At 48.8% G+C, this 24,951-nt stretch overlaps 9 protein-coding genes across 9 annotated transcripts; 5 read left to right on the plus strand and 4 right to left on the minus strand.

Annotated features, from left to right (window-relative positions):
- Positions 1 to 385: 385 nt before the first annotated feature.
- Positions 386 to 3,117, plus strand: BKA55DRAFT_594566 (uncharacterized protein; the record flags this gene model as incomplete). The annotated part of the gene is made up of 6 exons (XM_046195677.1): positions 386 to 408; positions 618 to 680; positions 1,490 to 1,742; positions 1,887 to 2,551; positions 2,653 to 3,063; positions 3,099 to 3,117. The coding sequence occupies 6 exons, from the start codon at positions 386 to 388 to the stop codon at positions 3,115 to 3,117; spliced, it is 1,434 nt and encodes a 477-aa protein (XP_046048466.1).
- Positions 3,118 to 3,434: 317 nt separating this feature from the next.
- Positions 3,435 to 4,251, minus strand: BKA55DRAFT_569709 (ribosome biogenesis protein SLX9-domain-containing protein). Its single transcript, XM_046192951.1, has 2 exons — positions 4,217 to 4,251; positions 3,435 to 4,162 (listed from the first exon to the last, which is right to left on the minus strand). Exons 1-2 carry the CDS (start codon positions 4,217 to 4,219, stop codon positions 3,596 to 3,598), a joined length of 570 nt encoding a protein of 189 aa, XP_046048467.1. The 5' UTR covers positions 4,220 to 4,251; the 3' UTR covers positions 3,435 to 3,595.
- Positions 4,252 to 4,589: 338 nt separating this feature from the next.
- BKA55DRAFT_569711 (uncharacterized protein) lies at positions 4,590 to 6,105 on the plus strand. Its single transcript, XM_046192952.1, has 3 exons — positions 4,590 to 4,827; positions 4,876 to 5,089; positions 5,133 to 6,105. Exons 1-3 carry the CDS (start codon positions 4,638 to 4,640, stop codon positions 6,073 to 6,075), a joined length of 1,347 nt encoding a protein of 448 aa, XP_046048468.1. The 5' UTR covers positions 4,590 to 4,637; the 3' UTR covers positions 6,076 to 6,105.
- BKA55DRAFT_569713 (mitochondrial import protein Pam17-domain-containing protein) lies at positions 6,106 to 7,131 on the minus strand. Its single transcript, XM_046192953.1, has 2 exons — positions 6,445 to 7,131; positions 6,106 to 6,383 (listed from the first exon to the last, which is right to left on the minus strand). The coding sequence occupies exons 1-2, from the start codon at positions 6,992 to 6,994 to the stop codon at positions 6,280 to 6,282; spliced, it is 654 nt and encodes a 217-aa protein (XP_046048469.1). The 5' UTR covers positions 6,995 to 7,131; the 3' UTR covers positions 6,106 to 6,279.
- A 294-nt stretch (positions 7,132 to 7,425) lies between these two features.
- On the plus strand, positions 7,426 to 9,565 carry BKA55DRAFT_569715 (uncharacterized protein). The gene has a single exon (XM_046192954.1). It carries the CDS (start codon positions 7,720 to 7,722, stop codon positions 9,367 to 9,369), a length of 1,650 nt encoding a protein of 549 aa, XP_046048470.1. The 5' UTR covers positions 7,426 to 7,719; the 3' UTR covers positions 9,370 to 9,565.
- An 18-nt stretch (positions 9,566 to 9,583) lies between these two features.
- BKA55DRAFT_644983 (uncharacterized protein) lies at positions 9,584 to 12,544 on the minus strand. Its single transcript, XM_046197193.1, has 4 exons — positions 11,712 to 12,544; positions 11,494 to 11,649; positions 11,401 to 11,442; positions 9,584 to 11,355 (listed from the first exon to the last, which is right to left on the minus strand). The coding sequence occupies exons 1-4, from the start codon at positions 12,114 to 12,116 to the stop codon at positions 9,883 to 9,885; spliced, it is 2,076 nt and encodes a 691-aa protein (XP_046048471.1). The 5' UTR covers positions 12,117 to 12,544; the 3' UTR covers positions 9,584 to 9,882.
- Positions 12,545 to 14,741: 2,197 nt separating this feature from the next.
- On the plus strand, positions 14,742 to 17,678 carry BKA55DRAFT_569719 (uncharacterized protein). Its single transcript, XM_046192955.1, has one exon. It carries the CDS (start codon positions 14,920 to 14,922, stop codon positions 17,494 to 17,496), a length of 2,577 nt encoding a protein of 858 aa, XP_046048472.1. The 5' UTR covers positions 14,742 to 14,919; the 3' UTR covers positions 17,497 to 17,678.
- A 3,041-nt stretch (positions 17,679 to 20,719) lies between these two features.
- On the plus strand, positions 20,720 to 22,479 carry BKA55DRAFT_540103 (general substrate transporter; the record flags this gene model as incomplete). Its single annotated transcript, XM_046190219.1, has 4 exons — positions 20,720 to 20,733; positions 20,787 to 21,041; positions 21,088 to 22,112; positions 22,163 to 22,479. The coding sequence occupies 4 exons, from the start codon at positions 20,720 to 20,722 to the stop codon at positions 22,477 to 22,479; spliced, it is 1,611 nt and encodes a 536-aa protein (XP_046048473.1).
- A 328-nt stretch (positions 22,480 to 22,807) lies between these two features.
- BKA55DRAFT_540104 (uncharacterized protein) lies at positions 22,808 to 24,199 on the minus strand (the record flags this gene model as incomplete). The annotated part of the gene is made up of 1 exon (XM_046190220.1): positions 22,808 to 24,199. The coding sequence occupies one exon, from the start codon at positions 24,197 to 24,199 to the stop codon at positions 22,808 to 22,810; it is 1,392 nt and encodes a 463-aa protein (XP_046048474.1).
- Positions 24,200 to 24,951: the final 752 nt, after the last annotated feature.

The raw sequence follows: 24,951 nt of genomic DNA on the forward strand, positions 1-24,951 counted from the left end.
GGCATTCTAGGCATGCTGAATGGACGGATTGAACGGGAGAAAGCCAGTCATCGCTTATTCGATGAGGCTAGACTCGATATGGGAAGCATCGCAGACTGGCGTCAGACTGGCTTTTGGATGAGGGTGGAAGAAGATTCGGCGAATAGCGGTTAAAGGGAAGCGAGAGAGGTAGACGAATATCACGATGGGGATTAGATGATATAACTATGAGACACTTAAAGACTAGTACTGTTGATCTTGCATGTCATAATAATAAGCATCACGATCTTCAAGATTAGCGGCCTGCTTATCTAGCTGGTATATTACTGCATTCGTGGCTGGTGATGTCGATGTCTGGAGTGTACAGTCCGGGAGGCGTTTCGGCGCGATAACAAACCTGGGAACGATGACGATGGTGGTTTTTCTTTGGTCGTTGGGTGACGTAGTGAGTTTGTGGCGCGGACGGGGTCATTCCCAAGTCCGAGATTTAGGTGGTATGCATGGTATAAGAGTTCCGTCCTGCTGATGAAGCCACTACGATGAATGCTGAATATACCAAAGACTATTTATGAATATCAATTACTTTGTTAATATTTAATTAACTCTTCGCTTAGATACTGCACTTTGTTTGTTACCAGCTTGAAACTTGAGTGGCACGACACGATGGGTTCAGATGATGTGGGGCATATTTCTACACCAGGGTGAGTAAGACGATTGTTTCGTTCTGTTCTGTTCTGTTCTGTTTCGTTTGCTTTGTTCTATCTTATTCAGGCTGTTTTTTCAGAGGCCAGTGCCTTTTTCTGTTTCAGCCATGAACAACAGCATATCCCCAACCTCTTTGTCACATCGTCATATGACCACTCTGCATAAGGGAGGCCAGGTCTTTGTCCTAAGAGATGAAAATGGCCAGCCCAAGGCCTTCTAATTCTGCACAAAGTTTACCCAAATCTTTTTGTCACTTAGGATAAGGGGTCCTAAGTTTTGGTCTGCATCAGTCAAAGCTGGCTGCATCTCTTACAAGCAGGGGGGGCCCCCAGGGCATTGACGCTAAATTGCCAGTGCCGTCGTCTGCCCCGCCTCCACTGCGTCCTAGGCCTGTGGGCTGGGCTGAGCCTCCTGTCCAACGCGGCAGCTGCAGACACTGCCCTTCGCTCCAGTTTTTTTTTCTTTCTCTTTTTTTCTCTCCCCAGACCTCAACCTTTTCTACGTTGCACAAGGGTCAAATTACCTACAAAGCCTCGGTATAATACCACTGCCGCTAGTTCAATCACGAGCAGTTCTATTGTGTATGGATATTTCCTATTCAAACTTCTGTCGTTGACCCCGCTTGCATTGCATGTCCTATTGTCCGTCAGTCACTTACACTGCCACTGCCACTTGCTGCATCCGTTCTACTTCCGTTCTTCATCCTTCTCAGCACTTTCATCTTTTTTACAAACTACTACATCTCAATCCTCATCCATTGCGAATTCGTCTTCTACATTATCCTCTAACATCCCTGCCTCTACAGCCGTTTGCACGGTCTTCTCAACTTTCGGAGTCGCCGATCACGACGACCAGGCAGCTCAAGCTCGGCTGACACCTCCTCGGACTCAACCTTAACCGCCAATTCCGACTACGAGATCACACCCGCAGACTCGACATTGAATTCTCCTGAAGTTTCACCTCGTTCTTCCACCTCATCCACATCTACTTCATCCTCTACGACAAAGCAACACAGGATGCCGTTTCGTCAGAGGATGGCCCGCCACTTTGGCGATTCGGTATGTGCAACCCCGCATTCTCCGTGCATGCCTGTCTAGGTATCGATCGATATGCGCCCATCGTTGAGATGCGCTTTTGATTGAGTTTAGCATGGAATGCGACTTGTCCTAGTGGCGTTGATGCTGACGCCTTTGAATCAATAGCTCGCTCCCGAGAAGCCCTATCTTAGCTACTACGATGTTCTCTTGACAGCTGAGGATATCAAGGCGCTCAAGCATGACTGGTTAACAGATAATAACATTGCTTTCTGGGAAGAGTACCTGGAACGCGAAACACTTCCCAAGTATCCTCAAGCTCGCATCGTGCTGCTTCGTCCTAGCATGACATTCCTTCTTATGAAGGAACCCGACCTCCGATCAGTCCAATCCGCCCTTCCCGATTTCTCAAAGGTCACCCATATCTTCCTACCCATCAACGACAATCGTAATGTGAGCGTCGCTGAGGGTGGTAGCCATTGGTCGCTGCTCCTTGTCTCGGCCCTCGATGGTGTCGCCTTTCACTACGACTCTCTTGGTGGTGCAAACTACTCCGAGGCCAATGTCGCTACCCGCAAGCTTGCTACTATCCTCGGACGACCTCTTCGATTCATCAACCTCGAGGATTGCCCTCAACAGGAGAACGGCAGCGACTGTGGTGTCTTTGTCTGCTTGTTGATGCGCCACCTCCTCGTCAAGCGACTTCTGTGCGCTAATGCCCGCGAGAAGGTGTCGATGAGCATGGGTGGCAAGATGGTCGACAGCTATGGTGGCCGCAAAGAGATGATGCGAATTATCGAAAATCTCCGCAAGGAGGGCGAGCGAAGGCGATCGTAAGTGCCCCCAATTTCTTTTTGCATGACGTATCTAATAATCAAGATAGGAGGAGTGCCAGCCCATTTTCGAACAAGACGCCGCCGCGGATCGAATAGAGAACGGACTGCTACGGCTCTTGCGAAGAATTCGAGGAACTCTTAAAGCAAATCAAGGAAGCTCAGGCGGCAAAGGCGCGCAACGCCCGACAGCCCTCTCGTTCACCACCCCGCTCACCACCCCGTTCACCTCCTCGTTCCCAAGAGGCAAAGAAACCCCCCGTCAACCAGAACGGCAAGGGTTCAATCGCTAAGGGTCCCGTCACTAAACCCAAGGGTTCTTCTCCGACAAGACTTGTTGATCAACCCCCTTGGAAAGGAATGAGACACCGTGTGCGCACAAACTCGAACCCAATCCTATCTTCCAAAGATTCACCACCTCTTGGTCCACGAGCATGCAAGTCCGACCGAGTCACCAAAGAGCCCAGGATCCAAACGAGTCCTCACACCCCCGTCAAAGTCCGGGGTAAGCGGTCTTCAGCACCACAACAGCTCTTCCACCTCGAAGTGTGATCGAGACACAATGATACACTTGTTTCACCACTGTAATGAAATGAACTTTACGAAGGATGCGTCACGGTCTATCAATCTTGTTTTTTTTTTTTATCTCGCTTTGTCTTGTTTTTTGCCTTTTACCCTGTGTCTTTTTATCTTGGCGTTGGTGGTAGCGTGGAGCAGTATATCATGTAACAGAAAGATGCCCATGCACGCGTTTGGTGTTTTAATGATACTCCCAGATATCAAAGTAATGCGAGTTAGCGATGAAGGCGTTGGTAGGATATGGAAAAAGACATGCGTGCATTAGCATAGCCTATGAAGAATAACTGTACGTTTTGAACAAACTATTGTATTAATGATCGTGATGTCATGTGATTGAAGTATATGATTCCAACTCCATACGCCTGAACAGACTTTTGTGAAGATAACATCTGCCATCTTTTGAAACGTCACATATGGACTTGATCTCCATCTTTGGTATCTTTGATCCTTTCAACGTCAGCCTGCTTAGTTCTTCTCAGCAAAAGCAGGATTCTGCTCCATCGTCGAAGAGATATACCCCCTCAACGCCGCCCATCGATTCGCAGTCGGCGCCGGCGCAGTCCTCTCCTCCGTCGACTCCATCTCAACCTTCTGCGCGGCCGCACCATCCTGCTGTGTCAACCTCGCCATACTAACCCCAAACCTCTCCATCTCCCCCTTAACAACCCTCTCCTTCCTCTTCAACGCGCCCCTCTTACTCTTCAAACTCTTATGCCTAACCTTTCCCTGCTCAACCTCAACGCCCTCTTCCAGCTCCGGCAGCGCATCAGCCAAACTCTCTAAATTCGCTGCTAATTTCTTCGATGGCCTTCGACGCTTGGTAGATTTTGAGATACGTGCTGATTGGATCCGCGAGACGAAGGATGAGTGCTTGATGAGGCGCTTGTCGCGCTTGCTGGAGAGGAAGGAGTCGGTTACGGCGGCGTCGTCGCGGAAGACTTTTTGGGGTGCTTGGGGGTGGATTTGGCCTGTTATGCGCTGGTGGCGGAGGGTGCGCGCGGAGGGCTTTTTGAGACCTGGGGGTTGAGGAGCCTGAGGTTGTTAGTGAGATGTTATTTGGGGATAGTTTAAGGGTAAGGGGTGTACCATTTTGTGTTGTGGTTGGGGTGTGGTGTTGGAGATAAAGGATTTGGTGTTGAGAATAAGGTGTAGGCGAAGATACTGGAGAAACATTTTCGGTGAGTGCTCACCGAGGTGGTGGGGCACACCGAGATACAACGTGGAGGGGCAGTCAACGGCTTGATGACCAGTTTAACACACGATGAGAATTTGGGCAAAACAGAGATTAATATCATGGCTAAAAACAGGATCAAGAGACCGGTACTTGGTATTCATATCAGCTCACGGTCTGCAATGTTTTATGAATAGAAAATGCCAGAACTGCTCATACTATCAATCCATAGTGGGGTTCAATACAATATCCGTTCTAAGCTGATCCTCTCGTGACTTTTAACTTTAACTTTTCTCACATCTCAAACTGACTCTCATTAAAACTCATGAAATAACAATGGAAGAAATCGATAATCTTCGAAGAGAAATCGCCAAGCGAGAGGTCGAACTCACAGATCTTCGCTCCCAACTCGCCGCCGCAGAATCACAAGCACGTGAATCTAAAGAAGCGTGGAAATGGCCACTGGATAACCACGAGTATGAGAGGTACAGTAGACAGATGATTGTTCCAAACTTTGGACTACAGGGTAGGCTCTCTTTAGAGATTGAAGAGTACGGTATTAATTGATGAACAGGACAACTACGCTTGAGGAAAGCCAAGGTTCTGCTCGTTGGGGCTGGCGGCCTGGGATGTCCTGCTGCTGCGTACCTCGCCGGTTCAGGGATTGGGACGATCGGCCTTGTTGATGGCGATGAAGTTGAAGTTTCGAACTTACATCGTCAAGTTGCGCATTCGACGGGTCGTGTTGGTATGAGTAAGGTTCAGAGTGCGATTACATATCTCAAAGAGTGAGACCCCTTCCACCCTCACGTACCTTACTAACTGATGAAGACTTAACCCGACGATAACTTACAATGCGCACAACACGCATCTTACACCGCAGAACGCTGAGGATATTGTATCGGGGTATGATTTGGTCCTTGATTGTACTGATCATCCTACGTCTCGCTATCTCATCTCAGATATCTGCGTTCTTCTCTCAAAGCCTCTTGTTTCAGCATCTGCATTTCAAACATCAGGTCAACTGATCGTTCTGAACAACCCTCCTGGAAAAGGCCCCTGTTATCGCTGTGTGTTCCCTACCCCTCCGCCGCCAGATAGCGTGGTTGGATGCGGTGAGGGCGGCATTATTGGACCAATTGTCGGTACGATGGGTGTCTTACAGGCGCTGGAGGCAATCAAGTTGATCTCAAGAGGTGATCTCGAGATCCATGGAGATGCCAAGACACCAATGTTGTTGCTTTTTAGTGGCATGGCTGATACCCCTTTCCGATCTGTGAGGATGAGGGGGAGAAGAAAGACATGTCTGGCTTGTGGTGATGAGAATAGGTTGACGTTGGAAGAGCTAAAGAACTCAATGGACTATGTTCAGTTCTGCGGTGTCAAGCAACCTGTTCAATTGCTTAAGCCGGATGAGCGAGTCACAGCAAAGGAGTATGAGGAGCTCTCCAATGGAGAGAATAAGGATATGTTGCTGGTGGATGTTCGGGAGAAGGAACACTTTGATCTCTGCAATATCTCTGGATCGGTCAATATTCCTATTAGCCGCTTCATGAGCGCTCGGGGTGAAGCTACACCCGAGGGTTGGCCAAGCGATCTGCCCCATTCAACGCCCATATACGTCGTCTGCCGAGTGGGTAATGATTCGCAGATTGCCGCTCAGAAACTCAAGGATCTGGGATTAGGGAACAACGGAGAGCGATTTATCGGCGATATTCTAGGTGGATTCAAGTCATGGAAGGATACTGTTGATCCATCTGTACCTTTTATATAGACTAACACAAGAGACGCCGTCTAAAAGAGGAAATGGGGATAGTCGTATTGGATGAGAGATTTTATGATACATACATACAACATACAATGCCCGTGTTAACCCGAGCACACCAAGGACAGGCCATTCCTGCCCATCAGCTGCGCCATTACAAACATTTTGCTGAAGTCAACAGAGACTTATGTGAGATATTTTTTCTTTCTTTTTTTACACAAAGTTGGCAGTCTTCTTTTTGTTGAATGCCTTTTGATCTTTTAGCCATTGGCGATATCCAGAAACACTAGAGATCTTTTCGCCGTAGAAATCGGGAACTGTGTAGTGTTAGTACAGATAACTTGATCGGCACTTGAAGTTAGCGAGATGAAAACTTACCAGGGTTGCTGGCGCTCGAGTTGGTGGGGTCAACCCGATGCTTCTTGATGCGCTCAAAGAACTGAGCCTCCTTCTGCGTCATCTGCTTCTTCCACTGACGATTCAAGAGGTAAAAGACCTGGTTTCCAACACTAGGACCGCTCAACCATCCAAGACCCGAAAAGGCGAGCGTCATAAGTCCTAGCGTCATAAACGGATCGAGAGGGATTTGCGAGATGATCGGTTCCGCCATACCCGTCGAGAGAAAAACGGCACCCGCACCACCGGCGAACAATCCATTGGTGATGGAGAACAAGAGCTGGTATCGTCGGCGCGAAACTCGCAGCTTGAAGAAGCTGTTCCAGTCGAGCGGGGGAAGTTCGGTAGACTGCGGCTTATCGGAGTAGGTGCGGGAGAAGGTCTTTGCGACGGGTGTGAAGCATTGGGGTCGGAATGGCGATGCTGAGAGACATGATGCTGGACGGAGAGTTGAGAATGAAGCTTTTTGTGATGAGCGCACGAGACCTGTTAACGGCATGCGCAAGACGGAGGTCTTGAGCGAAGAAGCCATGATGAATTGATGTTGTGGCCAATTGAGCTTTGAGAAGAAAAGTCAATTAGAGGATTGAGTGGAGATTGAAGATGTCGTTGTGCCGTCGGTTATTTGGCGTGACGTGGGGATGCTGAAGCTCGGTAGAGCTGTGTTCGTGATCTCATGGTGGATGGAAAAGTTTGGCGCTTGTTTAGGCGCGGATAAGCGCTGCCGCGATTAAGGCTCAATTAGGAGGGGATAGCCCAGGCACCCCCTAATTAGGGCTATATAGCCTTTTTTAAGTTAAAGTAATAATCAGTATTTTTATTTCTTCTAATATTTACTTATAAGATTGAGTAAATTAATTATTAAATTAATAAGTTTAAGTAGAAATATTTATTAAATTAATGTAATTCCTATTTCCTTTCCTTTGAATTAATTAGTATAAATTATGCTATTGACCTTTTCACGTCTCGTTAGGCTCTTGTTGGTCTTTGACTTTGGCTTAGTCATCGGGCAGCAGCTCTTTCTTGGACTTGATGCCAGCCTCTTACGATACAAGCCGCGTTTTGAGACAGCTCGACAAAATAATTTTATGTTTATTAACACGCCGACGATACATATCCATAATTCCTTCAGCTCGTCAGCTGTAAATTTCTCCTTATTCATGAATTTCACTCCTCCAATCGCATTGGCGACTCTTCCGTCATAATCCAGCTTGAACTGGCGTCGCGGGTCGCGGGACTCGCGTTGGCGCACGAGCGATGGAGTCCTTCCAGCAACAGCTCGAGCCAGACGAGTCGGAAAAACGAAAACCGAAGGAACACAAAAGATCTCGGATCGAAGTACGTCTTCGGTCCAAGCCAAGAGATTATGTCCCTGGAAGCGGTCCTCCACTACAACCTATTAGCTTGCTACCACCCCAAGACTCGACCGCGTACATTTTGGAGCGAATTATCCTGCCCTCACCGGGTGTTGCTGCAGATGGACTCCCTCTACCGAGACGGATGACATATATAGTGTCATGGACGGATTTACCAGCTGCACGGATGTTGGTTCCTGCAATGGATATTCTGGAATACGTGTCGCCGAGGGAACTGGAAGAATGGGAATTCAGGAATACAGAAGAACAGCTTGAGGAAGAGACGACTGAGAAAAAGAAGACAGAAGCTGGACAGGTGACACAGTCAAAGAGGCGTGGTAGACCACCCAAGCACAGTACGATAGAAACGGCTGTTGTTGCGGTGGTAGAAGATGAAGAGGCTGTTCCGATGAAGGGTGCTATGACGATCAAGACCCCTACGAAGAACAGATTGAAGGACTTTGAGGGGTTGTCAGATGAAGAGGGACCCGGGAGACAGTCGCAGTGGGAGATGACTGGTGATTCGATTGAGACGGATGATCAGGGGTTGGATGAGCATGGTGAGATTGCTGAGGACTCTAAGAGTGCTTTCAATGGGACAAAGATGGGTGTACTGCATGATGCAAGCGTCGAGTCTCGTGTCCCGAAAAAAAGTCATACCAAAGGCAAACATTTCGAGTCATTCCCATCAACAGGAACCTCGAGTCGACAAAGCACGCCCCAGATCACGAGCAATCGCTCAAAATATGAAGGCAAGAAGAAGCTTGGCCATACTTCAAAGAAGACTTCAGCTTTGAATGGCTTGTTAAGTGGTGTTCAAGCCACAGGCTCAGTCTCAGACTGGACTCTCCAAGAGTCACTCACATACTCTAATTCAGGAGTTGAGACACCTGATGCGGAGTCAGAAACCCAAACAGCACGACTCATCGAAGAAGCAGTCTCAGTTCAAAAGAAACCACCAAAGTCAAAGTCAAAGCCAAAGTCCAAAGCTAGCATCCCCAAGTCTCCAGAGCCAACTCCTCAGAAAGACCCCGTGGAAGATCCAGAAGAGGCAGAGGAACCAGGCTGGGAGGTCAAACGCCTCGAAGACATGGAACTCTACGATGTCGAAGGCAAAGGTCTAGTACGCTACTTCTTGGTCCGCTGGGAAGGTGACTGGCCACCTGACCAAAACCCCTCCTGGGAACCAGAATTCAACCTCCCTAAAGATCTCATCAGAGCGTACCTCCGCAGCGGCAAGCGAAAACGCTCAGACAAACCGTCTACAAAGCAAGCTTCTAAACCACCCTCCGCTGCACCATCCTACGCACCGAAGAAAAAGTCTATGAAACAGACTACTTTATCATGGGGCATTCCTGCGAAGCAGTTCAAGAGCGTCAGTGAGGCCTTCGCAGGCGGTGAAGAAGATGAACTCGGAATGCCCGTCGCTGAAGATCCGCGTAAGGAGGAGGATGATGACGATGAGCTTTTCATCGTGGAGGAACCGCCTGCGAAGAAGAATCGGGCAAAGAACTGGGGTGCGAATGGATGGGGAGCAGATGATTACAGATGAAAAAGAAGCAGTCAAGGTTGGCTATGGAGTTGGAGATGGCTTTCGTGAAGATTGCATGGGTGCATTTTATCATTACAGGCGAAGGCGTAATTACTTTCTCAGAAGAGACGTTCACGGCGCACATAGCATTAGAGATACCCCATTTGTGTCAAATGACTTTTTACATTGCGTTACCAAAAAGTACCTTAAACTACCGATGATTGATTGATTGATTCCCCTGGGCTCCAAAAAAAATGTGATACAAATGCGGATAAAGCAAAGCCCTTAAATGACCCATGTGTTGCATATAACCATTCACCTTCGTACAGACAACATTCCGGAAATAGTCGCAAGCCTTGCTTGCCTTTGGTGTTGTTGATTTGTGTTCAGCTGGATGATGCTGAACCGTTGTTGATATGTTCAGCGCTAACATTGCTGAACTGCCGTTGATGTGTTCAATGTGAACACTGCTGATCTATCGTTGATCAGCTGTCCTGCGTAGTTGTCGCGGACGACGGTAGTCTCAGTGGATATCTACTCGGAGGTAGGGGTAACCTTGCGGCTGTTTGGGTTGAGATAGTTGAGGATTTGGGTTGGAACGGCGGTGAGGCGCTCTGGGTTCCATGAGGAGGCGAAACCAAACTTCTTGTTCAGGTTACGGCGAATACCGGCGATGCGTCCATACTCGGCGTACTTGCGGATATCTGGCAGATTGTTTACCTCGCAGTAGTGAATCCAAAAGGGGGCCCATTTGAGCTTGAGGACCTTGCCCTGCTTGAGCTCCACGAGCTCAAGGCCATCGACCTTCGTATAGACCTCTCCGGTGACCTCACGAGCAAAGATCTGACCGCCAACGATGACATACTTCATGTTGTCATCAATGAAGGTAAGCGTGATGTCAGCAATGGCGATTTCTCTGAGGTTGGTGTCGGTCTTTTCATCCCGGACGGTGATATGGGGGACAATGTTGGCGACTTCTGAGACGTATGATACAACCCGGGACACTTCAACGGTCAAAGAAGACGTGCGGCTTGTAACCGCTCGTCGAGGGATCGGGGCGCCATACGCGAAGTTCTGAGTGGGGGTGAAGACGTTGTAGGGCTGCATGTTCCAAGCATCTTCCAGATGCTTGAGCGACACATACTCAATAGTGTTCGAAACAGAGCTAGTAAGCTCGTCGACGTCTCGGTCGGAGGGGGTAGGGCCAAAACCCATCTGAGCGATAGGCCCATTGTACGGCAGGAAGTTGCGCTGCAGAATCATGCCGCAGAGGCGGCCGGCTTCAAAAGTACTAGCCAGCTCGACAGACAGCTTGCCGTTTATCTGGTTCTCGTTGGGAACAAACGAAGCACGGATGATATACTTAGTTCCGAAACGACAGAAGAGGTACCAAATAGCAGAGGTCGGGAAGTTGTCAAGAGTGATACAGCGACCGGAATGTTCGCTGTAATGCCCGACACCATAGGTGTGAGGGTGTCCGTGACGCGATTCATAGGATGATTTGGTGTTGATCAACTCAACTTGAATGTCGAAGAAGCGTCCATTTACATCCACAAACTCAAGACCGTTGGCCTTGACATTGGCGACATACTTCTTCGCCGAGGTGGAGTCTCGGAACTCGACACAGCCAAGTTTGAAGGCACTTCCAGTCTTGATCAAGTTCCCCTGGACGGAGACTCGGACGAGGCCTCCAAGACCACTGACAGCGTTGGCAATTTGGGTCAGGGTAGTGTTTTGTGGGATACCCTCCATGAGCACACGGCGAGACTCAACGTTGGCATCGGGGTTAAAAACAGAGTCAACGTTGATTCTGTACTTCTCATCATCAGAAGTATTGGCGACAGTCAGGTTCTGGCCATGGCTGGCGCGGTCCTGAGCCGCCGATGCAGTGTCTTGGTTGGTTGTGGATGCATCATTGTTGCCGCTATCGGGAACAGAGTTGGCATCTGAGTGAGCGAAGTGCGATTCCAGTTCTTCTGAATCATCAACAACGGAGTTGGGGGGATCCTATTCCCCTTGATCATCGCTATCGGACTCCCAACTTCCTTCGACGATGCTCGAATCGTCAGAGTCGGATGAGTCATCATCATCCTCCTAAGTTCAGATGTTAATCATCTGATTCAAGCAGGGACAAGAAATACTTACATCGCTTCCGGATGAGGAGTCTCCCAGATTCTCGTACATCTGGCGTAGCGCCGCATTACCTTCCTCGAGGTCCTTAGCGACTCGCTCCAACTCATCGATCTTTGCAAGAACCTGCTCAGGCGAGAGGTTGTCATCGATAGAGTTGATGAGGTCCTCCTAGAAAGTGGAAGGTTAATATTATGGGACGACAAGCTTGGCTTTGGCTAGTGATGACTTACTCGAAGCTCGTCGTAACGAACTCGGTTCGCGAGGTTCACCTCCTTCTGACGGATGGTGTCTGCTCGGGCCTGCTCTCGGGCCTCACGATAGTTCATGATCTCTTCGGAAGAGATGTCAGGGTAGTTGGCTACGCTAGTCATGTAGTCGATTTGGGTTTCGACACTGGCAAGTTTCGCGTTCAGAAGATCCTCTCGCTCTTGGAAAGCCAGTGTAACTTCATCGCTGTCAGCGGTAAGAGAAAGATCCATGTCGGATGGGTGAGAATCTAGGTCGTCAAATGCGGAACCAACTCTGTTGAAATCGGAGGAAGGGGAGGCTAGCCCATCCGAGCGGGAGGAAAGCATGTCCCAACTGCCATCCTCGGAGGTAGGACCTTTATGGTCATCTTGAGGAAGAGTAGACATCGTGAAAGCGATGAGTTGTAGTGGTTAGGGAAAGGAGTGGAGGTACAAGGTTGGAGAAGGGTCAAACAGATAGTAGAGGGGATGGGTAAGGGAAATATATCTCGGCAAAGCAGAGATCAGGATGCAGGGTTCGGAGAGTGAAATACTTAAGCTTTGAGTTGTTTCAACACGATGCAAGTGAAAGGATTTGAAAGGAAGTTTTGGTTATTCGGAGGAGAGATGAGTGAGGGGGTGGGGAGGAGGAGAAAAGAGGAGGGCGAGATATACGCGAGCGTGGCAGCAGATGCAGCCTACGACGCGTCAAGCACTAGCCTATAGGAGAGCAGAACAACAAACAGCAGAGGGCTCCGGTGACCAGGTGACGACCGGTTACGCTGCCAGTGATACTCGGGAGTAGGGCACTGAGCATTTACTCCGGGGACAGCAATTGCAGAGTTCTTGTGGGCAAGGGGTAGGGCATTGCTGGATATCAACTCCTTGGGGCACTGATGTGGAATTAGTCCTAGCCGCGGAAGGGGTCAGGAGATGTTCGAGGAGCGGCAGCGCAGTGGGACGAAAGCATTAGAAGCTATCGATACTTGCATCACCTCGATGCAGAACAATCATCCTGTTCACGGGTCCACAAGAAAGCATCAAGGCCAATGTTCATGTTCATATTCATATGTTGTTCATTAGCACTATAGTGTCCTGACACTCGACCTAAATTTTGAAAGTAGATAATATAATCGTAATCCCAATATTGTCGGTGGTAGATATTATTGAAAAGATGGTCCATGCCAACTTTCACTTTCTGTTCTCCAGTCTAAGTGGTGTTGTTGCTTGGTGTTGTGGGTGGCCTGCATCCCATATTGTCCCGCCCCTCCACTGATGAAACTATTCGGGCCCCCACTAGCCCCCCAGAAGTTATCACGGTATCGCCATCTTGTTGTTTTTGTTCATCCATAATATATCTCGTCCAGTACATCAGAATTTCATCCACCAGCACGCAGTCATGGAACTCGAAGCTCGAGGGATGAATATGGCCCCGATGATCTGGAGTATTAGCTCCCTCACTAAGGGAGCAGTGCATCTTGAAGCGTGCTAACCTTGTATCGTTGCGCAGTATCACCACCATGGACTCATGGTGTTTTCCACACTTCGACCCCAAACTCATAAAGCAAGCAGACGATGTGCATCGGCCATCTGCAAGACTCGTTCCCATCTTCCTCGATCATAACGGCGACGGCGGCGGCTTTCCCACGGGCGTACGAGACATCGGTCAAGGATGAGGAGGCATTGTATCAACGAGGCAGCGACCAGGGAACGGCTTATGGGCAAGAGAAGGGTAAGAAGTACGACTGCCGCATGGCCTTGATGCCCAGGGGATCATACTGATGAACCAGCAGGCCTTCGCTCGAAGACACGACGCCAGACGTCCATGATACAACATACAGGAACACACACGCACACAGGGTCATATCCTCCAAGACTCGCTACGCCTCTACCCCTTATTCTTGCACTTGCGGTCGCTTTCACACCCATCAGACCACTTGTCTTGACTGCGATCGGATCTACGAAGCATCGACGCTTGATCCATAGAAGAGCTCCCCTTACAACGGTACACACAAGCGGCGACTGACCAGACTTGATCATGTTACAGGAGAAGACGAACGAGTAGCCCCAGAAGCGCCGGCTTATCGAGGAGATACAACGTACGAAGAGACCACGAACGATTCATCGAGACCCGAGACGCATTGAGATACAATACAAGGCACATAGACACAGGGAAAGGATTGGGAACAAGAGCTTGGTGCCGCAGTTGACAAAGAACACACTGAACAGTTGGAAAGTTGATCATCAAAGAAAGGAGTCTTGGGTATGAAGCTGATGAGCAAGGAGCAACAATTGGTCTCGCCACTCGACGATACGACCGCGAAACGAACACTCAAGCATTGGAGACATATAGAAGAAGAGAAAGGAGTAAACGGTTAAAGACATGAAGTTGCAATGGTAGAAACAAGGTTGAAACGGTCTCACGTGAAAAGACATGTCGTTCTTTCTCTATCCGCATAAGCTCCACACTAAGGCAGAACCTCTCCCGGGTGAGTCAAGCGGCCAGTTTTAGTACCCTTGCCCCCGCAAATAACCCCTGTTGAGCTCCAGGACATGGGTTGTAGACGTCGGCAAGGGGAGGCAAGAAAACTTAGGACTTCTATCCTAAATGACAAAAAGACTTGGGTCAATTCAGTATAGATTTAGTGGATCTTAGACTAGTTCTTTTTGACTCCTTGTCTTAGGGTCAGATGTTTTCTTGCTCCCTGAGGGTCAGTTACAGGGGTATTCAGAGACAACGACATGTTGAACCAACACCGATAATGGGAAGAAGAACCGTAGAACTAATAACTATCATAATTTCTGACCAGTCACATCTGTAAATTCTTCTCTATCGAATTATGATCAGTTCATATCATTCGGCAATTCCCAAATTGTGCTCAGTTCGATGTGGATAAACTTCCTTGTTTAGCTTCAGCCTCCAGGCATCCAAAGCACCAAGCTTCAGCCGCAATGCAACCAGTACAGCCATGGCGAGCCTCCATTTTATAGGACGAGACACTGTAAACAAAAGATTTCCTTCTACTACCTACAGAGGGAGCATCTGACTCACTGACCGATTTCTGCCATTCAGTTCAGTCCTGACCATGCATCTAAAACACACACAAAATTTACTTTCCAACATCTTAAATATATAAGATACCGCACACCCTCTTATTCCCACATTCTTTTCTTTTTCCCAACAGGCTTCCGCTTGTCGTAATACATCATTATGGCTTCTTCAGCGGAATCGGACCTGCCTTGGTTTCTCAAGTCATCCTACCCCGTTCTCTTCCCCTTCGACGATGCCGTGAGACTGCCACAGGCTGAGTTTGAGGAATGTATTCGTCGCAAGATCGCCAGTCGCCACAATAGCCCCTTCGAACTTAAGGAGCGTGAGGCGCATTTTGCTGCCATGGCTGACGCTGATGAATCCGAGACCTTCACTCTCGTCTCCAACTCGACCTCTGCCGAAATCCGTCAGGCCATGAAGGCCGCCAAACTTTCGAACCATGCTTCCCAAGACTCTGACACTGTCCTGGAGTCTCCTGCTGCCCAGAAGTCGGAGGCGGAAGAAGCCAAGCCTGCTCAGTCCAATCCTTTCATGGAAGGCCTCATCAACTACGGGAGCCAGGCGCCATTTCAGAACTTCGAAAACATGATGGTCACAGAAAACGGCGATCTCGCTTATCGTTCTAGCCAAGACGCCCTTGTTGATCTTTTCCAGGAACTCGAGGAAGTCGTCTCTGGTCCTCGCCTGAAGGAGCTCCTCACTTTTGCCTGGCAAGAGAACCCCCTTGCCACTCTCAGAATCATCTTCAACGCTCGCTCTATTCATCTGGGCAAGAGTTCACGAACAACCTTCTACCGCTGTGCTGGCTGGCTGGCGCAGAACCATCCCTTGACCCTTATCGCCAACCTCTGCTGGCTGACCCGCCCAGTCATCAACAAGAAGGCCGAGAAGAAGGAAGACGATGACATCGTTCTTGTTGAAGAAGAGAACGACGATGACTCGGCCAAGTTCGATGTCAAGAATGGTGTCGCTCACGGATACTGGAAGGATCTTCTGAACATCCTTGCCATTGCGGCCAACGACAAGCTCACTGTCATTGACGACCCTAAGGAGGTCTTGAACAGCGAGAACCCTGGCATCATCCGAGGCAAGAGCATCAACAAGCCTCGCCGCCGAGACGACCGCAGACTCGGGAGACTTCCTCGTGGAGCCCGAGGACGTGGCGGAGGTCGCGTTCGTGGCCGGGGCAGAGGACTTCACTCATCTGGACAGGACATGAGAGAGCAGAATCTCAAGGTCGATCCCAAGGAACTCAAGCGAGAGAAGAGAGACAACCGACACGAGACCGCACAGGTCCTCTTCAAGACGGATCTAGTGTATCGCGCCTTGCACCTGAGTGTCGCTCGATTGTTCGCGGAGCAGTTACAGAAGGATATACAAGCCCTTCGAGGAGATGGCAAGGCCAAGCGCTCTATCTCGCTGTGCAGCAAGTGGGCTCCCTCACACGATCACTTCCATGACAGGCACACATTCATCGTCAGCACCATCGCCGAGATCATGTACCCGCGGGCGTCCATCTACCACGAGTTGCTGAGACCCAGAGACGACCATGAGACTTATCTCCGATTCGCCCGTGAGCAATACCGCAGAGATACATCTGCCCTCCGAAAGCACCTCGAGATCGTCGAACGAGACATCACCGACAAGAAGTACGAAAACATCAAGTACGAACGAGTTCCCTCCCTTGCTATGAATCAGTACTCCAAGTTGTTCATTGAGAATGATGTCGAGCGCTTCGGCAAATACCTTGACCAGGTTGCCGAAGGAAAGGCGAACATCTCTGGAGCTACTCTTCTCCCCTCGACATTGATTCAAAAGGTTCGAACTGGTGGTTCTTCTGGTCGATCGGCATCCAACAAGCTCCTTGACCAGAAGGTCACCGAGATCGAGGCCAAGGTCCTTGACGGACAGTGGAACACGCTCGTGAAGCGTATTAAAGACTCCGGCACAATGGACTCCTGCATTGCGGTCTGTGATGTATCCGGCAGCATGAACGGTCCTGTCTTCAAAGATCAAACCACACCCCTCGATTCCGCCATTGGTCTGTCTCTCCTCCTCGCAGAGGTCGCCAAGCCACCTTTCGCCGGCACCTTCATCACCTTCAGCGAGAAGCCCAGAGTTGAGGAAGTCGATTTGAGCAAGACTTTGAGGGAGAAGTACTGGGCCATGCACAGATCGGAGTGGGGTATGAGCACCAACTTCGTCTCTGTATTCGAAGACCTGATTCTTCCCATGGCTCTACAGAACAAGCTGAAGCAGGAGGACATGATCAAGCGCGTGTTTGTCTTCAGCGACATGCAATTCAACGAAGCAAGCGCCTCCAACTCTCGCCACTACCAAGGCTGGGCTTCCGAAAAACCGTCAAGCTGGTCCACATCCTTCGAACGCATCAAGGCCAAGTTCGAACAGGCGGGTTACGAACTCCCCGAGCTTGTCTTCTGGAACCTCGCAGGTGGCCGAGCAGGCTACACCCGAAGTGCTGGCGATCCTACCGCACCTAAGCCTGTCAAGTCTGATGAGGATGGAACGTGCCTCGTGAGTGGATACTCACAGGGATTGCTGAAGGTGTTCTTGGAGGGAGGTGGTTTCGAGGAAGAGGATGAAGAGGTTGTTGTTGAGAAGGACGAGGAGGGTAATGTCACCCAGAAGACGAAGAAGGTGAAGATGACGCCTATTAAGATTGTGCAGAAGGCGATCAGCCACAAGGCGTATGAGATGTTGAAGGTTGTCGATTAAGGGGGAGTAACGAGATACGAAAAGCGATACCCAGGTTGAAGAAGCGCAGAATTGTTGTACCATAGCATTCATCAGTCGAACCGCGACTGCACCCAGATTGAAGCGCAGAATTATTGTATGATAGTATTCATCAGTCGAAACCGCGACTGCAGCTAGAGTAGTAAAGTGATTTTGAAGTTGAATGCATCCTTTCTTTGGCGTAGGTGATGAGTGAGGCGCCATATGTCAGTGCGTTATGATGATCTTCAAGTTGCAATTACTCCAAGTTCATAGTTCATGAGCAAAGCCAAGTAATATTCTCTCTAAGCCTTTAATTGCCTTATTTTTGCAGTATATCGTTTCGAACTTGAATGGTGACATGTGTCCACGACTTGTGTTAACTGAAGACATGATCTCGACTTGTGAGATCAGTAGCATAGCATCTGGCCTACCCTATGCTCCGACAAATCGGAAGTGATTCCACACCTACGGAGTAGTTCGGCAATCGCCTGGATCACTTGGACTTTTTATTGCTCGCAGATATTGAAGTCAGTTCACGTGTTTGTTGTTTAGTGTGGAATGCCGTTCTGACGGCCTTCGCAGAGCCTGATGAACAACGCATACCCATCGACTGATGACGACCTCTTGTCAACAAGAATACACAAGTCCAAACCCAACCACACCAGATGAGTCTGCTGGAAATAGCTATCGGAGATTACCCTATTCAGCTTCCCGAGATTTAGTTGATAGTAGCGCGGGAGATAACCGCGAATAAAGGCGCAGTGCATTAGTCTCATGCTACAAGATATTGAAAGATAGGATAACCGATATCAACATAAATGGTAACAAGGTATAAGCATATACACCTTCCGATTCGTAGAGAAACGATACATAGGCGCCTATGCTCATGGATTGGCCTCGCGAAACCGCGTGACCAAAACCTTGTGTGGTATCACTGATGCACATAGGGATTTCGCGAGAATGTGGTGCAAGATATAGTGGGACTCGGAACCGGTGATCAATGAATGGCAAGTCAGATTGCCTGACGGTGTAGGAGTTGGAAAGTGATAGGTTATCTCGTAAATGTGGTTCAAAGATAGAGTTGTGAGAGGTTGCAACGTTGAGTTGGGGATGGCTGATAACTCACATCACATCACCCCTTATTCACAAAGTTTTGCATACATTCTCCACTGATGTCTTGGCTATCTTCTGCATTTCAATCAAAGGGGTAATTGAACATTTCCATGATCCAACAAATCGAATGAGCCCCATTTGCGAGTTGGGTCATGCGTCTTTTCAGAGTTTCTTGGCATTTCACGTACCAACACTCACCGAGTTTACACTGACCTTGAGGAAAAGGTCAGCTCGGAAGACATACGCGAAGAGAACCCTCCGTCGTTCTACAAAAGTCGGATGTTTGAAGAAGATAATACGGGATATATCTCGACTACTCAAGCACGTTCAAGTCTGCATCGCCGAATTACGGCCGTTTATAGGGCCCGTTCACGGGATCAGCTGGTGTTTCACAAATCACATACAATGCTCCATATTCTCATCTCCTCATTCCGCTCCGCGTTCAGGTACGCAGAATGGCGGAGTCCCCAGATATCTCTCACTCTGGAGACTGCGTCTGTTGGGACCGTGGGGGATTAATGCGTCCATTCGCCCGGGGAAGACAAGAAAATAGGGGCTCTGAGATATTTTAACAGTATATGTTGGAAAAAGGGCCGTTTACTTCGGTGCAAGATGGATTGTCCGTTCTCCAGCGACAGGCATGAAGCTCCGAGTAAACGGCCGGCTCTCCACGGCTCCGGGTGGGTCTTGGAGGAGCCTTCCGAAATGACAACGCGGGTCCGGAGTAGATTTGGGGGTGAGGAGTGATTTATGCCTATTTTACAGTTGGGGATTGTGGTGAGTGTATGACTGTAGGCGAGGTCACGTTGGAACGAAGAAATTGTACACGAGCTGAAAGAGTTTTACGGTTAGTGCTGGGTTTGAAGATCAATTGATATGCCGGTACGTGGTGTCAGAGCCAAGGAATCGTTTCGATGACCCACTAGACTTGGCGATGAATGCAACTTGAGCCAAGGATAGACGATAGAGTGAGCGTGTGATGGATATGGAGAGGATGATGGCTGTGGTTGACGTTGGAGATCTCCGCAAGTTAAACCCCAGAATTCGCTACACAATCAAGGTTTTTCTTCTTCAACGTCTGTCGCGACAGTTGTGACAGAGGAAGTGAATGTGTAACGCGTAGTGATCGTCGGGTCGTGGTCAAGTCGCACCGAGAACGATGCCGTAAGCCCAGAGATTGGCCAATGCTAGCTCGACAAATTGGGGCTGGCACCCATGGCGGTTTAAGCTTACCTTGCGGTGCCTTGGACGTTACGTCATGGTCCAAACTCTACGACCAAAAACACCAAGAAATTAGAGAACACCCACTGTATTTCTCGCCAAGTTTTGGTGTACGTACCCCAGAGGAAACCCCATGCCAAGGGGTTATTCTCATCCACATTCTTCCAGAAATCCAATCATCTTGGATCCACTTGAACTGACTCGTTCCCCATGGACACCCCCAGGCCCGTTATTCAGTGCAGTGCTCGCCTTGTTGCGGTTCAGATTCTGAGTCCAGCAGAGACGAGGAAAAGATACTGGAGAAACCCCAGATGATGAAGGATTAAAGCAACGCCACTGGCATCGGCCCTTTATCATCAAACCTCGTTAGAGACTAATAACCACATGGACCTCTCCACGCTCTGTTGTCTCTTGGTAGAGCAATGCCCATCTCCAGTGAGTCTTGGGTGCTGTAAGTGTGAGGCGATCTGCGCTGGCACAACGGCTGTCTCTAGCAGAATGGGCTGGGCTTGAACTTGACTTGGCTTGACTTGACTTCCCCATGACGACTGCCAAGTTTAGTAAATGATGCCCGCCCCCGTCTTCTCCATCATCATCATCCATCGCGGAATGGAAAGACATGCCCTATCGGGACCCCCGATTATTACGATACCTTACCTGCCTTTCCCCTAAACATTACTCTTCTGGTATCTAGTCTTATGGGGCAGGGCCATTTCCGTTTTTCTTCTTTTTTATACCCCAGGTCTTGCTTGGTCCTGGTATCCGAAGAATAAAAGACCTCGTCTTCCCGCCCTTTTTTCTATACTTTTTGGAAACAGATCTTCATTCTAGTTTTGTTGTATTTCCTTTTCTCATTATATCTGCGAGACAGTCGTACACCATTGTAACCATGCTGGGTCAGAGGTGTGTCTCTTATCCTTTCTATCCTTCACTTTGATCACAGCTAACATTGTCAGGTCTATCAAGGTGAATGGCGCCGACTGCGGCATCGAATCCATCATCTTGGGCATTATCACGTCCATAGGTGGATTCCTTTTCGGTTACGATACTGGGCAGATTAGTTCTATGCTCCTGTTCCGAGACTTTATAGATCGCTTCGCAACGGGATATGACTATGAACTTGACGAAAAGGTTTTTGTGCCTATTATTCAGTCGACCATGGTCAGTCTCATGAGTATCGGAAGTTTGATCGGTGCTCTATCTGGTGCATAGTATGTCTCTCCAACACTCGCCCCAAACATCAACTGACGGCCGCAGCACTTCTGATTGGTGGGGACGTCGCAAGAGCATGACCTTCGGAGTCGCCTTGTTCATTATTGGTAATGTCATTCAGATCACGGCCATGAGATCGTGGATTCATATGATGATGGGTCGATTTGTTGCCGGTCTTGGTGTTGGTAACCTCTCCGTCGGTGTTCCCATGTTCCAGTCCGAATGCGCCCCTCGCGAAATCCGTGGCGCCGTTGTCGCCTCTTACCAACTCATGATCACAATCGGTATCCTGGTTTCCAACATTGTCTGTCTCGGTCTCAAGAAGATCGATCACGGCGACGCCTCCTGGAGAATCGTCATTGGCCTCGGCATTGCCTTTTCTCTCCCTCTCGGTATCGGTATCTTGTGTGTCCCAGAGTCTCCTCGATGGCTCGCTTCCAAGGGCGACTGGGAGGGTGCTCAGATCTCACTTGGACGTCTTCGCGGTATGAAAAATAGCCTTGATCACACTCTCGTCCAGGATGATCTGAGAGAAATGCGCGGCATCCTCGAGAAGGAAAAGCAAGTCGGTCAGGGCGGCTGGCTCGAGTGCTTCAACCCCAAGAGCGAAGTCCCCAAGCTCGTCTGGCGCACATTCCTTGGTTTCTTCATTCACTTCCTTCAGCAGTGGACCGGTGTCAACTACTTCTTTTACTATGGCGCCACTATCTTCAAGTCTGCTGGAATTGAGGACCCTATCCAGACACAGCTCATCTTGGGTGCTGTTAACGTTGCCACTACTTTCGCAGGTCTCTGGTTCGTCGAGAGATTTGGACGTCGTTGGCCTCTGATCATCGGCGCTCTTTGGCAAGCTGCCTGGTTGTGCGTGTTTGCCGGAATTGGTACGGCTATCGACCCTAAAAACAACAGTACAGTCGGTATAGTTCTTATCGTCTGCGCATGCATGTTTATTGCGTCTTTCGCCAGTACCTGGGGTCCCATGGCTTGGGTCGTCATAGGAGAGACCTTCCCTCTCCGTACTCGAGCCAAGCAAGCCGCTATCGCTACTGCCGGTAACTGGCTTGGTAACTGTAAGTTATTACCTTCCTGGTGCGTTAATCGCTTCTAACACCTACAATAGGGATGATTGCTTTCCTCTCTCCTATCGCCGACGCTGGCATTAAGTATGCTTTTGGTTTCGTTCTCGTTGGAACTAACCTGGCTGCCGCTCTACTCATCTGGTTCTTCCTCTACGAATCTCGACAACTCAGTCTGGAGAATGTCGATCTCATGTATGGCCAGGAGGGTCTTAAGTCTTGGAACAGTCATAAGTGGGTTCCACCTGGATACATTACCCGTGCCCAGAGAGATGACGCCGTCTTCCGCGGAAATGACAAGGGTAGAAATAGCGAGTCTCACTCTGGAGAGGATTCTCGTGTTGAGAAGATCGATGCTTAGAGAAAGCTGCATGAGAAATATTTGTGTAAGCACTGGATGCATACGCGGCGTTCGTTGTGGTTTTGTCACTGTATAGTTATCATACGGAGTTGGCCAGTCTGACTGAAGACATGCGACCAATTATCATTATTGTTTTTATCTAAACTGTGTTGCAAAATGTGATAGGTATTATGAATAGGATTCAATGCTTTGAACCAATCCTTCCTCTAACCTTGTAAATGCAGTCCTCATCCGCGCATCTCGTTACGTCGCTTCCGTCAACATATATTCGTTCAAGACCAATTTCCTCATTGCCGTCTATGTGTCCAACTGTCCTGTTGTATCATAATCAGAAGTCATTGGTTCTTACGTCTCTGTTGTTTCTCCAGGCAGATGTCTTCTCCCACTCCTTCATTATCTCGGTACTATCGACAATTGGCCCTGACCAAGTTATCTCTGCAATAGCTTGGACAATATTGTACCGAAATAAGCATTGCGCATCTTTGCTGCTCCTGATTTCAAACGTTCGAAGTTTTGGCATCTTACGCGCTGCTCTCGCCGCAGCGCAGAGGAGGTTTTCGATCTGGTCTCGGTCTTGGGTTTCGAATAGGTCTGTTGATAGCGTAAGTACCTGAAGGTCAGGCCACCTTCGTAGTGAATCAAATTCTTCTTCTGGGAGGGAGGTACGAAAGCGACGGAGGAAGTCTTTGGCATCGATAATGTCTGTTACTGACATGTGCTCTAGGTTCTTGGAGTATTGACGAATGCTCTTGGCCAAACCTCTTCTCCATTTGACATCGCTTGATGCCCAGTCCTGAAACGCTCGACATTTCTCTCCGTTTATGGATAACGACTTGACTGATACTGGCAGATCCATGGCATATGCTACATGGGCACCTTGGTTCCAATATGTTTCGTCTTCGGCATCAACTGAGGCCCATCGCTCGATGGTGATGCCTTCTATGTTTTCGAGACTGTCGAAGATTTCAGATAAGGTCCATGGACAGAATTGACGGAATTGTGTTCGGCGGATAAGAAACTTGGAAATGATGGGTACGGAAGGGAGGATGTTATCTTCCTCTGTGTACCATGGTACTGTTTTTTCGTCCGCGGCTGTGGTGAATTCAATGTTTTTCCAACCTAGGAGGTCATGCCTCAAGGCGTTCCAGTGAGTCCGCATCCTGTGATCAATATTCGGCGAACTGAACAACCTGTACTGGTCAACGTAGGGCTCATGAGGATTGTCGTAATGGTAAGGTTTCCTCAACTCCAGCTTCTTGTGGACCTTGTACTCTGCGAGATCACGTTCAAAAATACGCTCTGGTCGCATAATATGGGCCCAATCGCAGTATGAGAAAGCACTTAGCTCAAAAGTGATTCTGTTCTGGGGGCTCCACAGAGAAAGGATGTCCCAGAGGTTAAGAATGGAACTGGTAAATACCTTGTCTGCACGCCATAGTACTCTGGGTTTTTCGAATGTCTTCAGTGTTCGAGTGGTATGATTAGGAAGAAAGATTCGATACCATATTTGTTTGACGAACCCTTGGCGTCGGGGGGTTACGATTCGTGAGAGGCAGGGCAGGTCGCGTTGGTTGATGGCGAGGGACTTGAAGTTTTTTCTCTCGAAGAAATCCTGCCAGGCTTTGCAGACGACGGCGTAGGGGGCGGTTGAAGGTTCTCGGGAAACTTCTTGTAGGATCATGTCCTGGATCTCGGGAGGGAGGGAGTGGAAACGAGGCATGGTGTAGTGTTGGAAGAGGATATATTAATGCTGACAATGTTAGGGAGGATCGTGAGAGTATGGAATGGTGTTCTTGAACTGGCAAGATGTGTAAGAGTATAATAGCTGGAGTATACAGTGATCCATAAGAATTTGAACGAGAAATTGATGTTGCTTTTGTGTTGTAGCATGAAGATTGAAGTGATTTTTGATAGTGCTTGAATAGAAGATGTTTGAGTATGAGAGGATATGAAATGAAGGCGTGTCGTTGTTTAAATGTTCTTGATGGAGTATTTGGATACTATTGCGATGTTGGTAGTGGGGAATGCTTTGAAAGGCTTGAGTGAACAATGCATGCGAACAGAGGGGTGGGCGTGGTGAACAGATGGGCCGAACAGGTGAACACAATGATGGTAAAAAGAACCCTTTGAACAAGATGTCAAAGAAATCAGCATCAAAGAGCATGGGTCATTGTATGCTGGTGCTTTTTGGAAAAGGGATGTATGTTTATTACCTCCTATTGTGGTGTATATGGCTTTGAGGTTGTACGAAGGAGATGTAGTATGGCTGTTGTAATCGACGAAGTATCTCCAGGAACATACCGAAAGCCTCAGAATCATCAAGGGAATATGATGTGTGCCTATACTATCTAGATCTATTCAAGTTCCACCAAATCTATCGACAAGGGGGTGCAGATGGTGTATAATGTTGACATCGACACTCGCTTCTCGAGGACAACCCATGCAATACTCAGTCCAAAAGAATACAATAAT

This window comes from Fusarium redolens, assembly GCF_020744475.1.
Source record: "Fusarium redolens strain MPI-CAGE-AT-0023 chromosome Unknown BKA55scaffold_9, whole genome shotgun sequence".
Lineage (NCBI taxonomy): Eukaryota > Fungi > Ascomycota > Sordariomycetes > Hypocreales > Nectriaceae > Fusarium > Fusarium redolens.